Source organism: Ictalurus punctatus, chromosome 1 (genome assembly GCF_001660625.3).
Source record: "Ictalurus punctatus breed USDA103 chromosome 1, Coco_2.0, whole genome shotgun sequence".
Taxonomy (NCBI): Eukaryota; Metazoa; Chordata; class Actinopteri; order Siluriformes; family Ictaluridae; genus Ictalurus; species Ictalurus punctatus.
Window position 1 is genome coordinate 22,527,638 of NC_030416.2, and position 14,462 is coordinate 22,542,099.

Sequence of the window (14,462 nt, forward strand, 5' to 3'; positions counted from 1 at the left end):
TTTTAATTGCAAAATGAGGCAGATGCTAAATTATTGTGCACTTTGGAAGTTTTTATATGGGTTAGTGGGTGGATATTTATAGAAGCTGAGCTATGCAAGTGTGCTCCTGGGTTGTGTTTATTTTGCTTTTCAGTGAGGAAAAACCTTCGCTTCCAGAAAACCTATGAAGTCCTTGGCCTAAGAGACACTAAACACTAAGTCCAGACAATGGTACACTGTTTGAGCAGACTGTGGGATACTCTGTAAGATAATGGACCATAAGTTCCGCTCCCTTCACTGGAAAAAGCCCACGTTTGGGATCACAGCCCCACCGCATATTGCTGCACATCCCTCACCGGCCTTTGCACACAAATCGGGCAACAAGCTGCTATTACATACTAAGCTATTTCTCCCAGAAGGCGTTGAACGAGGCATGTGTGGGGCATTACAATGACCAGCAGAGCACCTCTGTGGCCAAAAGCCCTACCTAAACATCTGGTCTTGGGCAGAACAGCACACAGCTTTCATCTGGCCTTGGGCAGCATGGGGGATGAGAAATGGGTGGATCGTCAGATACTGTAAATACAGACAGACTGAAAGAGCTCTCTGTTTTCTCTCTCTCTCTCTCTCTCTCTCTCTCTCATCACTCTACATGTATGCCACGTTTGCAGCAGAAGAGTAGCTATTACTACCACTACTGTTGTTTTATACAGTATTTGTGGTATAACAATGACAATGACAGTGATACTATATACAACAGTTGAAGGTTGCTATTTTCTTCCTACCCTAATCTAGAACCAGTTTTGTCAACCACCTTACATCAGCACAAATGGTAGCATTTGATATATCCAATTAGATGCCCTTCCTCAAATTAATGGAATAATTCAAATTCATAATAAAAAAGAAGGAAGAGCATCTTCATCCCAAAAACAACTGCACTGGGTCAGCTATTATTCCAAAAACTGAATCATATTAATAAAAATGAAATGGCCATAATTTTAGCAGTCTTAATAGGAAATCTCTCCCTTCTAGAGCTAAGTGATCAGTGCTAGTATTTATGATTTACTTCTTCAATCATGTTCCTTACTTGCTGCATTTCACTGGATGCTTGCCTTTGGCCCCTGACGGCCCATCTGCTTCCAGAGCGTTCTCTGTACACTCTGGCCTTCTGGGCTACCTAACACCGGAATGTGTTTGGTTTGGGAGTGCATAAGCTCAAAGGGGCACTGGGGCTTGGCCAAGCAGGCAATGGCTCTGCCCCCTCATTGGGTAAACTCCAGCCTCCATCTCAGACACTGCACCCATTCAGCTGCTCCACGTGCTGGAGATAAAGTTGGGATTGTTTGTCAGCGAGTCGCAATGCATGGAATGCAGAGCTCAGGTTCTCCTCTGGGAAATAGCATGGAAAAGGGAGACATTTTGCCTATCTGACTCTCTCTATCTCTTGGTGTCTTGCTCTGTCTTTGTATCCCCCACTGTCTTTCATCTATACTTTCTACTTCTTTTCATTTCTCGCCCCTTTATTGACTGTTCTGTTCAAGATGATCCATTTCCCATGTCAGGTAATCTACAGAGACAGAAGTTGTGACTAAAGTGAAATAATGGATCTCTGTCTGGTGTGCTATTCTGGGCTCCCTGCAGCACATCCCCAGTAGGCCTTCAGTTTCTCTACATGATGATTCCATATACACCACATAGCCTGTCACACTGCCATTTCCTAATGAACTCCATCAACACTCCAAATGACATCACCCTGCATAAGCTAACAGACACTTCATGCATTCTGTAGATCCTAAAGCTCATAGAGAATGCTGAAATTGGATAGACATGGAGACATAGCATGACATTTATAAAATATGTTATTATCAAACTACTACCAAGTGGAACCCCAGTTCAGAATAAATTGAAATAAAATCCCTCCACTATATCTGACCATACAAATATAGCTATAGCCATGGACTGAGGTAGATGCACAGAAGAGCCAAGAACCATTGTCACAATCTATCAAGTATGTATCTGTACTGGGTCCATCCCTTAATTCAGTACAGCAGGGACACGTGTTTTCCTTCAACTCCTTCAGAATGATGTCATAAAAGTCATGTGATCACCCAAACAAACTTTAATTAAAAACACAACTGGTTTATTCTCTCGCCCTGAGAATAGCTAATGGATTAAGGTGGCTTAGGCTATGAGCACTTCATGCAGGACTAGTCACCTCGGATATTTACCGAACTGTTATGGAAGCATTCATTACAACTGCTTTGCAGTGATCATGGTGTGTATTGGTGTGTGGGTTTGGGAATGGATGGTGTCCTATCTTGGGCCCCTGCCATTTAAAATGGCCATTTTCTGCCTTCAGTTTTGTCTTCAGTAAGTGGAAAGCATGCTCAATTGGGTTGAGGTCATCAGACATTTAAGAACATTTAATTCCTTTGCCTTAAAAAGCTCTTGGGTTGCTTTCACAGTATGTTTTGGGTCATTATCCATTTTTACTGTTAAGAGCTGTCCTATCAGTTTTGGAGAAATTGACAATCTGAGCAGAAAGTATAGCTCTATACACTACTTCTATTAGCAGTCACATCATCAGTAAACACCAGTGACCCAGTTCCACTGCCAGCCGTACATGCCCGTGCCATAACACTGCCTCCACATGTTTGACAGATGATGTGGTATGCTTTGGATCTTGAGCCCTTCCTTTCCTTTTCCATACTCTTCTCTTCCCATCATTCTGATACAAGTTAATCTTGTATCAGAACTGCTCAGGCTTATTTATTTTTTGGTGATGCTGAGCTGGCCAATGCATTCCTCCTTTTTAATAATGTACGAAATTACTGATTTGGCCACTCCTGAAAGTTTCTGTTATCTCTCTGATAGGTCTGTTTTTTCAGCCTAATGATGGCTTCATTCACTTGCATCACTTGCACCGCATATTGGGAGTTCCCATGAACAACTACTAAGTGCAAATTCAACACTTGGAATCAACTCCAGATCTTTTATCTCCTTAATTTGTCATGGAATAATGATGAAACAGGGCACATTTGGTCATGATCCTGCCTATCAGTTGGTTGTCCAATTACTTTTGAGCCTGTGAAAATGGAGGGACTCTGTAAAAATGTCTGTAATTCCTAAACGATTAATGCAATTATTGTTAAACCCCTTGAATTAAATCTGGAAGTCTACACTTCAATTACATCTTGATTGCTTCATTTACAATTTATTGTTTCACTGTCCAAATACTTATGTACTTATGTACTTATGTTGAGCAAATTGTTATGGCTTATATGCCATTAGAGTCCCTTTTGTTTTTTACCCTAGTGAAAGACTGCCATGGTCAGAATAATATGTCAAGAAGTATGCAATAAACTTGAATATACATAGACAAAAGAATCCGGGCTGGAAAAATCAGTGTTCATAGTGTATTAATAGTAATAACAGAAATGTCATGCAGAAACAGTACTTTTAAGTATTCTGTGGCTCCAGTCAGTCTGCTAAATGGGTGAGTATATTTAGTCACTTATCTAGTAACAAGACACCTTACACCAGAGAATGAGTGGCCAAGTGCACCTCCTCCATCTCAACCATCTGACAGCAGCTGCTTCCTTCTTGACCCTCAAATACACCTCCATAGACTACCACATGGTCCAAATATAAAACACAAAATGGTAGGTCATGTATGTAATCATTGGTCTACGACTAAGTGAAGGACTGCCAGAGTGGTTTCCATCCGGAACTATTGCAGTTTTCCCATGTGCTTGTTTCATAGCCAAATACTAATAGCAATATTTTCCCCTCAGAACCATGACCTCACGTGTAGCTTGTGTTTCACCACTTGCATCATTTGCATTGGTATGTACAACATAAAGAATTGGAACTGTTTTAATAATACATTTGTGTCACTCAAATCAAGAATGGGGTAGACTTAGCCTCCTTTTTTAGGAATCAGAAAATATCTTGAAAAAATCTGGACAGGCACTCTGGCCTGGTACTCAGGTAATTTCTATTGCCTGTTTCTCTACCAGTGACTTCACGTCCACAGTCAATCAAGCCAAATTGACTTTGCTCTTGCACCTCTGTAGGTAGACCCCAGTGTCTGGTGGTGGTCAACAGCAAAGCTGAAATTATAGCCTGTTGACAGTGGGCTCTGTAGCCACATTGACCTAATGTTTTGGACCTCCAATACTTTAATTGCAGAGGGTTAAACTACCCCACTATTGAATGTGTGGTTATGGTGAATCACACTTTGGCAGTTTAGTCCGTCCTTGTCCTGACATGAACCTGCTTTTGTGTTCTGATCCACTGCCATAGTACCAATGTGGTGCATGTTGAATCCTGCATAACTCCTTCCATCCCCAGTTGCAGACTTTGAAACTCAATTCTACAAAAATAAACCCAAAGGTAGCCTACTGTACCAAATGTTTAGTTCAATTTTAACTAAGGAGATTCGATCAACCAGTGCCTCCTGAACCCGTGTGCCTGTCAGCCAAAGAGTTGTCTGTTGTTTTTACCAGCCTCTGGTAATGGCATTTGAGTCAATCTTGTTTGTGCCAGTAGACCCACTGATTTCCCATGCACATGTCTATGAGCACTGTCCATGGCTTGGAGCACTGTCATATGCCTTTGCTTTAGGAACACACTGAATCTGCCATGTGGGAATTATCTCCTTGAGGACCAATAGCAAATGCTCTATGGTATAAGCCAGTTGGTATTAGCACAGACGTTAAGACCACTAGGTCTTGCTACAGAGATTTGCACCACAAAGTTCTTCATACCACTAGTGAGGCCAAAGGCCTCTCTACTAGTGCCAATGATTTTAGCCTTATGTTTTCCACATCAGCCATTATACATGCACTCATACCAGGTCACAGGTTCCCTGCACTGTCTAAGAGTTCTTTTATTAAACTAGTACACGGTGTAATAGCTCAGCCACATGATTGGACTGATATACCACAAAATGTATCAGACATTTGATCCACTGCCTTAGGTGGAGGATAAAGCTTTAGTTTGGCCAAGGCAGTCTTAATGGTGTGTGCAGTGTTCTGGGGTTACACTCTGACCTTCAAAGTGTACTGTTAGTGGGCTATCAGCAGTCTCTTCCAAGCTTAGAGAATGAGAGGCAGTCATTGAAAGGGCATCAGGGTATGTCTCTACATGCTAGACAGCTGTACTCACCTCTACCAAGCTCTGCACTTCACTATCAGCTCTTGTATTTGGCCCATGCCCACTGTAGCACTTCTACTCTGTGTTCCAATGCAGTAATATTGTTCTTTCCACTACACAAGCCTGAGCAGCTGAGCTGTCTGTTGGCTACTCTACATCCTTTAATTGCACCACAGAGGGGCTTGACTTTTTCATTCCTAGTGGGCCTTGCAGTCACATTGGATGCCCTAATTGATATAATTGAAATCCCTAACAGCTTTCAGGTATTTATTATGCCAATGTATAAGAGCGAAGAACAGAGTGCAATGTCAAGATTACACCATTAAAACTTAGTAGTTTTCACAATTTTTTAAAAGTACATTGGTATGGAATTAACTGGAAAAACTGGTTTCATGAAAATGAATGAGTTCAGTGTTCTTCAGTGTTTTTCCAGTGTTGTCCCAGTCACCGGATCTGAATCCAGTAGCACACCTTTGGGATGTGGTAGAGTGCATGATTCACAGCATGAAATTGCAACTGAAAAATAAGCAGGAATTGTGTGATGTCAATATGGACCAGAATCTCAAAGGAATGTTTCCAACATCTTGTGGAATCCACGCCACGAAGAATTTAAACTGTTTTAAGAGCAAACGTAGGCCATACCCTGTATTAGTATAGTCATCCTAATAAAGTACTCAGTGAATGTATGTGCCATCAAGGGAATCCCCAAGCACATGAACAAGTTTTGTGTGTCTAAGACAGAGATGCATTTTAATCTTACAACTGTATTGCCATAATGTCAAAAGAGATGGTCTAAGTCAGTGGCACATCTATTGCTTTTCCTATGCTTATTGCCAGCAGAAGAGATCATATATTCCACTGCTGATTTAAACTGCTACAGGTTTTATAACTCAGTGGAATGACCACTGCCCCAGACCAGCATTTTGCCAGAAGCTCAGTGAGTAAGTGAAAAACTTCTTTGCCTGTTAAAAGCACACATTAAAACATAATTTGATTTAATGTGGAACTCCTGAAACATTGCTGTGGTATGCTGTGCCTGTCTGTCCAAACAAGACTTAGTTGGAAATAGTTGATCAGTTCGAATATAAGGCATATAAATAACTTTATAAAACATAATTGTAATATAAATCTTATGTTTGACATTTTATTGCTTTATGTATGAATTTACATTTTACTGGCTGATCATGTATTAACCAAATGTAACCAAAGATTAACAAAAGGTTCTATTTGAACATCCAGTTAAGCTAAACACAAGAATCCCCTTTTTGTTACAGAATAAGTTATTATAAATGTGTGTGTTCAATCATGCACAAGCTCAAAAGAATAAACTTGACTATCTGCAAACAGTGACAACAGGATTACATTATTTATAAACTTCACATGGATCCTTTCCAGACATGGAGTCAGTAATCTACTTTTTTCCTTTTCTTTTTTTTTTTAAATCCCTGACTATGAAATTCCATCTTGAGTTTGCTAAACAGAGATTACATGTGTGATCAGAATATGCCAAAGGAAAAGAGATTAAATGGCCTATATGTCTTTGCATAATGCCAGACATGCTGGCAAGAAGACTTGCAGCTCTGCCCTTTAAAGGAAAAGATCCGAAAGAATGTACAGAGGGATGTTTTAACATGTAAGCCAACTATATTGTCCATATTCAAATTCTCTTAATAGCTTTCCAGAAACTTCACTGTATACAGGTAGGCAACCAAAATATATTTTGATATCATATTCATAATTACACAATAACCAGTAAATAGGAGATGTGCATATTACAGGTCAATAGCCCCATTGCCTATATGCCTGTAGGCTGGAAATCTATTCACCCATTCTTACCTCAGTCATTATTATCAATTTTCTAGCTAGATTTAGCAAGCCAATCATCTGCTATATTATCAGTCTCAATTCAGTAACCCCCTCAAGGAGACAAACTTAGCAAACATAAGTATAGCATCAATTTTCAGGTAATTTGATTCAGATTCCAGCAGAAACATGGGTAGAGGAACAAAAAGGCCATTGTAGGTAGGTTTAGTGTCAGACTAGAAAGAGAAGTCATTGTGCTTTAGAAAGGATCCTTATGTTTCATGCGCCGGAACTGTAACGGATCCATCACCGGAGCTAAAACATGCCACATATTCAGCCCATAACTTTCAGTTCAGTATACATAGCTTATCTGACTACAAATTGCAGTTGTTGAGAAATGTTACATTGCTTTAGTTTGAAAAATTAACCATATCAGGGACACTTTAGGATGGATTTTGGTAGTTATTTTTTTAATCACATGAAAATACATGCTTCTATCCCTGAAAATATAGGATACAAGAAATCATGAGAGCACAAAGTTCTCATCTTTTTGTACATGGATTTTGTTTTAGGCACTTGGAATTGCTTTAAACATTCCCTTCTTTAAAAAAAATAAAATGCCTTTGGTCCTTTAAACAGAAGAAAACAGATTGATTGAACCACAGCCAGGCAAAAGTAAAAATTTAACTTTTTAACATCACCTCAAAAAAAAATGCAGCCTTTTGTCCCATAGGTCAACAAAAAGTGCTGCAGATCCAAGATACAACAATTGCTACATTTGAAAAAGACCAACTGTCCTGTATCCAGTCAGCAAAATGAATTTCTGTGAGTGCAAAAGAATATGCAATAGGATTGGCTCATGTCAGACATACAGCAGTAAATTATCAGTCTACTTCACTCATTTTACTGAAAAATAATTTCAGGATGCCATTGCTTTTAATCTCATTTCCATTGAGGAGACTAAAACAAGAAGGGAATTTACTGTGCACCCATATCACGCCACAAGAAGTTGGGTGGGACAGCTATCCAGTTCAAAGGTTGTTTTTTTTTAATGGTTCTCTCTCTTTTCAAATTCTTTGGGTCATTTGCAGGGCAGCCACGTCTGGTAAGAGTTAGTGCAGGGGTGAACCAACGGCTGCACATGAGCTATGTAGTAGTTACTGAAGTTTATATCCCGTACATAAGGAGCAGGCTGGTAGTAACACGTGGTGACAGTGGGTATGGCATTCTGTTCGGCAAGCACCCGCAGTGCCAACATGGAGATAAGGTTCAACGTCTGACGTCTCTCATGGCCCATCAGGCATACAGTACTCTCGTTAACCACATGGTAGAGTGTGGTGAGGCAGCTGTAGCGCTTGTGCTCCATGCCCACAAAGTGGTTCTGCAGGTAGGCCTCCAGCTTCCTCTGCTGCTCTCCAATGTCTGGAAAGTCAATGAAGAACCGAGAGCACATGTAGCGCTGGAGTGATTTCATCTCAGCCTCTGACTTGGGCTGGAAACCCCGCACCAGGAGGTGGCAGTACTTTAAAAGTCCTCCACCCCGGATCTCCTCTGGGCTGCGTGTAGCAATGATTTTATGATGAAGGTGGCCAAGAGCTTCCTGAAAGTCACCGTACATGCTTTCCCCCAACACAGTGGGGTGGAAGCTCTCGGACATTGGCGTCTCGGAGCAGCGATCGAAGAGCAGCAGCGAGTCCAGGCCAATCTGAAACGAGTCCACGCTGAACTCAAACTGGCGCCTCAGAGAATCCACAAACTTGAGCTCCACGTTCTTGCCTGTGTTGTTGGACAGAGATATGAGACTCCAGCGATCTGAATCGTTGCACACCTTCACCAACTTCTGCACATAGGCCTCTTTCAGAGTGAGTGCATTGATGCGCTCTTTGCTGACGCCCTCAGGCAAGAAGTCAAGCAGGCAGTCCAGAACCACATCTTTAACCAGATGGAATGCCTGGTCATCAGACAGTGATATGCCAAAAATTAGGTCTAAGTCCTTGTATCCAAGTCCTGTGTCCTGGTGCAGAATGTGACTGGCAGCAGAACCGTTCAGTCTCACATCCCGCACAGTGATGCCTCGCTCCTCAAGCCGTGTTCGCACAACCTAGAAACACAGACAAATTTAGAAAAATTTGTTCTTGGTGAACTTATCTATCCAACCTGAAACCACATGACGTGTTTTTAATACAGACTGATTCTAGCAATTTAGCAATCGTCTCAATGCTATCATATAAAACAACCCTATTCTATTAGTTTACTTGGTCCACTTTTTTTGCAACCTTGTCTGCCACTCAATGATTGTGAACATTTCCTGAAGTCACTGAATCGGACTTCATATGAGAGAGGTAACTGTAAGGCAAATGTTACCCTAGACAGACAGGTTTACTTACTAATCTTGCAAATATACCCACTGAATTAGATAATTATTTTAGTTTATCTTTAGCAAAAAAGCAAACATTTCTCAAAATAGTTTGAGCAAGCAGTTTCCGATTAGCGAAAGGATTTGCTACTGTTTGTTTTTATCAATTATATGATATTGTAATGTGAATGAAGGGTAAGCCTTTATAAATGTTGAAACCCTGCGAGATACTATTTATAGAGTCATAGGTTAATGCGCTAAACCTGTCTACGACCTCGAGTGTGTTTAAGGTCATCACAAGTAGGCTGTATTCCCTTCCTCCACAAGGGTCAGTGGTCATTCAAAGCACAGAAAATCTAATTTACAACACATTACATTTTAATTTTGAAATGCAGTATACCTACAATATAATACTGTTTATTCAATTTCCATAAGGGAACCAAGGCCTGACTGATGATACGGCCTTTATGTAGAAATTGAAATGTTCCCTCAGATAGGCTGATTTAACATGAGTGTGGAAGAGAGTGGAGAGCAGGGAAGAAACTGTGAGGGGCCAAAATTTTACATAAAAAGGTATACACCCTGACCTGCAGCTGACTCAACTGAATCAAAATAGCCTACCTACACAAAACACCGAATTACACAAAACAAAATTCCCCCGAGTATTAATAGTGGCATAGAAATTTCATGGGACAAAAATCAGTGGCAGAACACTTAAGAAAACCTTTATATGCACTTACTGTATATGTGCTTACACTTTAGTCAGTAAGCTATGACCAAGCCAGGAACAAGAGGAACTAAAACAAGATTAGTAATTAAATAATATAATCATTTAAGAAGGCATATTTAAGGCTATGCTTGAGTGCAAGGCGAGCCTCTGGGAGGAATTCGTACTTCTACATCATACACTTGGTTTCAGTAATTCTACAATCTCAGCAATCACAAGATCTCCACTGGAAATGCTGGAGGATCTCCCCTATCCTGAAATGATATAGAAAGTGGTGTTCTGGATGCTTTACACACTCCCTCATGCACTGGATTTTCAATCCACAAACACAATACGGATGATCTTGCAATAAGCTTTACCACAGGCCACTGTTTTTACAACCTGCATTTTACCATGGTAAAGTTAGTCAGAAGCAAATCATTTTGGATCAGTTAGACAACCTGTATGCAAGCAGTAGCTTTAATATCTTATCCATATGTAAGTATTAAAAACTGTCTCATGAACTTATAATATGTATGAGATATAACCTATCTATTGTTTCTTATATCTATGTTTGACATCATGTGGCTTCACCAGTAGAAGTGATCAAGCTGCTAAACTAAGCTTCACTATTTACCTAACACAGAGTGTGTTTGTCCAAATACCCATGTTGTCATAGTAACCCAGCCAACGATGGCTTAAGATTAGCTTCCTTTTGTGGAACTAAACTTGCTGGATATTTGCCAGGGTTGTTTAAATAAGAGTTAGCATTCTTTGTGGAATACACCCAGTGGGTGAAAAGTAAAGTGTGAACCTGTGTAACTACTCTGTTGGATTAGCATTAGTCAAGTAAAAAAACAAACACTAACTCCACTCAATCAGATCATTACCCTACTATTTATAAATATTAGGTCAGGCTGAGGCTTTTGGAGCTCAGTAGTGGCTGGAAGGTCTATACGTGGCTTTTTACATATCTCAGCTTCTTGCTCAGCTCTATTATGACTTCTTTTTTACTTTAACATTGCAATATCAAGTCAGTTTAGGTATTATTCATTTATTCTTTTATTACTGTTTGGGACAAAATCATTGCAAATTTTAGCAAATGGGCCTGATGGAAATTTGTAGGTTGAAATGTAACAATTTAAAGAAATAAGAAAAGCTAATATGAAACCATTATATATTGATATTCAAGAGCACAGTAGTGCAGAACCTAGTAGACACACTTAAACTTTTATCCGGCATACTTTATCTTGTATACTTCTACAGTCACAATGTGTAATGTTACATAAACACTGAGAAACTGCAACTCTAAAATCCAGGACCATACAGGTGCATCTAAAAAAATTGAATATCGTGGAAGAGTTTATTTTTTCTGTAATTTAATTTTAAAAAGTGGAACTTTCATATATTCTAGATTTATTACACATAAAGTGAAATATTTCAAGCCTTTTTTTGTTTTAATTTTGATGATTACAGCTTACAGCTCACAAATATGCAGTATCTCAAAATATTAGAATAAAGAATTTATAATACAGAAATGTTGACCTTCTGAAAAGTATGTCAATTTATGCACTGAATATTTGTTCGGGGCTCCTTTTGCATGATTTACTGCATCAATGCGGCATGACATGGAGGCAATCAGCCTGTGGCACTGCTGAGGTGTTATGGAAGGCCAAGTTGCTTTGATAGCAGCCTTCAGCTCGTCTGTATTGTTGGGTCTGGTGTCTCTCATAGATTCTCTATGGGGTTCAGGTCAGGTGAGTTGGCTGGCCAATCAAGCACAGTAACACCATGGTCAGCAAACCAGTTACTAGTAGTTTTGGCACTGTGGGCAGGTGCCAAGTCCTGCTGGAAAAGGAAATCAGCATCTTCATAAAGCTTGTCAGCAGATGGAAACATGAAGTGCTCTAAAATCTCCTAGTTGACGATGCATTGATTCTTGACTTGAGAAAACACAGTGGACCAACACCAGCAGATGACCTGGCACCCCAAATCATCACTGACTGGAAATTTCACACTGGACTTCAAGCAACTTGGATTCTGTTCCTCTCCACTCTTCTTCCAGACTCTGGGACCTTGATTTCCAAATGAAATGCATAATTTACTTTCATCTTCCCCATGATTGTGGTTGTGTGTACTGAACCAGACTGAGAGATTAAAAACTCAGAAAACTTTTGCAGGTGTTTTGAGTTAATTAGCTGATTAGAGCTCTTCTCAGGTCGACATTTCTGTATTATAAATTCTTTATTCTAATATTTTGAGATACTGGATTTTATATTTCTGTAAGCTATAATTCTACCATGAACTCCTCTGCTTCAGGACATAAGTATAAGTATTGATGTAAAGCCACAATGACATAATTACATAGTATCTTTTTTTGTCCTTAACACACAGATATGTTTCAGTCAAATGTAATTGGATAATTACATAAAAGCTATCATTAAGAAGACACCTACCCAGTAAAAAAAGTAAGCCCTAAGCATTAAAAATTGTGCGCATGTGTCTGTGTTGTCCAAGCTGATCATTCTCTAAGTTTCATGTTTCATTTCCTAGGTGGAGGAGGAGCTTACGAGAAATAGTTAGTGTAAGCTTCCTTATAACATTTTTGATATGTTGAAAGCTATCTGGATTTGAAAGGTTCAAGCAAAGCTTGACTGACCTGTATTAATATGGCACGAATATGTGGGTCTGCAATGGCTTCACGTGGATGGTGCCTTTATAAAACACCACATCACTAGAACATCCACTATATTTTTAACAGTCTATTTTAAATCAGTCTACTAGCCAGTCACTTTCATTTAGTGGTTAGGGTTATGAACTGGAAAGAAATTTGATTATGATCCCAGAACCAACATAGTGTACATTTAGGGTATATGTAGTGTACATGTTCACATGTACATTTTACATCAAAAGACGTTTTGCTTTTACACATAAATAAGATACAGATAGAAACAAGGGTCTCCTAGGTTTCAGAAGGACTTTGGAAAACGCAGGATTCCCCTGACTGACATAAAGATTCTCTGTGAGGGACTTGGGGAAACCATGCCAGACTGATGTCCCAAGGGGCCGGGTGGGGGGTGGAGTATGGGGGTGGGGTGGCATTTAAAGAAACACCTGAGTCATTAGTATAGCAGTTCAATCAGCTAAGCAAGACTCAAGGGGCAAAGGCTGAAAATGTTTTGCTTATCCAATACTTGAAACGTTTAAACTTGCACACTGTGCACACACACAGCATACAACCTAAACAAACCTAAAGTGGAAGTTAGTGATCAATCCCTATTTTTCCATAAAATTTATTAAATTTGGCCTCTGTGTAGGCCTACGCAGTGGATATGTAATATTAAATGGCAAATAAAACATTTGTTCACTATAAAAAAAAATTTTTAAAAAACGTGTTAGTGGTTGAAGGCCTGATTAAGAAACGGAAATGAAAGCATTTGCACTTTGGACTACAAGCAAATCACAACGATTTACATTTAGCCTACGTGTAGGTTTTGTAGTAAACACACAGAGAGAGAGAGAGAGAGAGAGAGAGAGAGAGAGAGAGAGAGAGAGAGAGAGAGAGAGAGAGAGAGAGGTCACTAATCAATATTACATCAAGGCCATAAAGTTCTGTGGTTTTACCTGGACGATTTGCCGGGGTTGAACAGAAAGTGTCGGGAAGTTTCCACGTCCGTGAATAGGGACCGGTTCACCAAGAATAGAGTCCAAACGCTGCACCTGCTCCCAAGACAAGACACAGAATCGCCGAGTTTGCTCCGACGTGTCACCGACTGACATGGCCATGAGAGACAGAAGTAAACAGCCGGGGGGAAAAAATACTCAGCTCCTAAAAGATGTCGGCGTCTTCCAAGCGCTGAACAGGACACAGCAAAAAACAGTTCACTTACAGTTAACGTAAAGTCTTAAACTCTAAAAACTCAGTAACTTTGCTATTTCTTGATCTCAAAAATTTGTATTGGTTGCTTGTAAAAGTTTCGACGTCTTCAGATTGGTTTGTTTTTATTTATTTTTTTGTTTGTTAGATATCAATTTACTGCACGTACTTTCTAATCCGTGACTTGTCTGAACCGCTTTGCATGCAGTCTGACCCATTTATAGTCTTCGTATTTGCATAAATTTGCTGATTGGACGATGGTTCATGAATAATTCATAATCTACTCTTCGTTACGGAAATCCCTTTTGGAGTTGTTTGGTGCGTGTGGACACGCCCACTCTCACTTGGAGTGGGGTTTAAAGCATCAGAGAGACTTCACCTCTGAAGTTACATCAAAACAACTTGGAAAAATACTGTGTATAATGCGGCGTTGTTAACGTGTGATGTGAATGATGTGAATGAAAATGATCAAGAAGGAAAAGACAGAATAGGGTGTATGTTCTATAACCTTATGTGTCTAATAATAATAATAACAACAACAACAACAACAACAACAACAGTAATAATAACTCTGCCACCTAAAT

General features: G+C 39.7%; 1 protein-coding gene across 1 annotated transcript; it reads right to left on the minus strand.

The window, feature by feature from the left end:
* Nucleotides 1-7,388: 7,388 nt before the first annotated feature.
* tent5ba (terminal nucleotidyltransferase 5ba) lies at nucleotides 7,389-14,082 on the minus strand. Its single transcript, XM_017476127.3, has 2 exons — nucleotides 13,626-14,082; nucleotides 7,389-9,040 (listed from the first exon to the last, which is right to left on the minus strand). The coding sequence occupies exons 1-2, from the start codon at nucleotides 13,785-13,787 to the stop codon at nucleotides 8,021-8,023; spliced, it is 1,182 nt and encodes a 393-aa protein (XP_017331616.1). The 5' UTR covers nucleotides 13,788-14,082; the 3' UTR covers nucleotides 7,389-8,020.
* Between the last annotated feature and the right edge of the window lie 380 nt (nucleotides 14,083-14,462).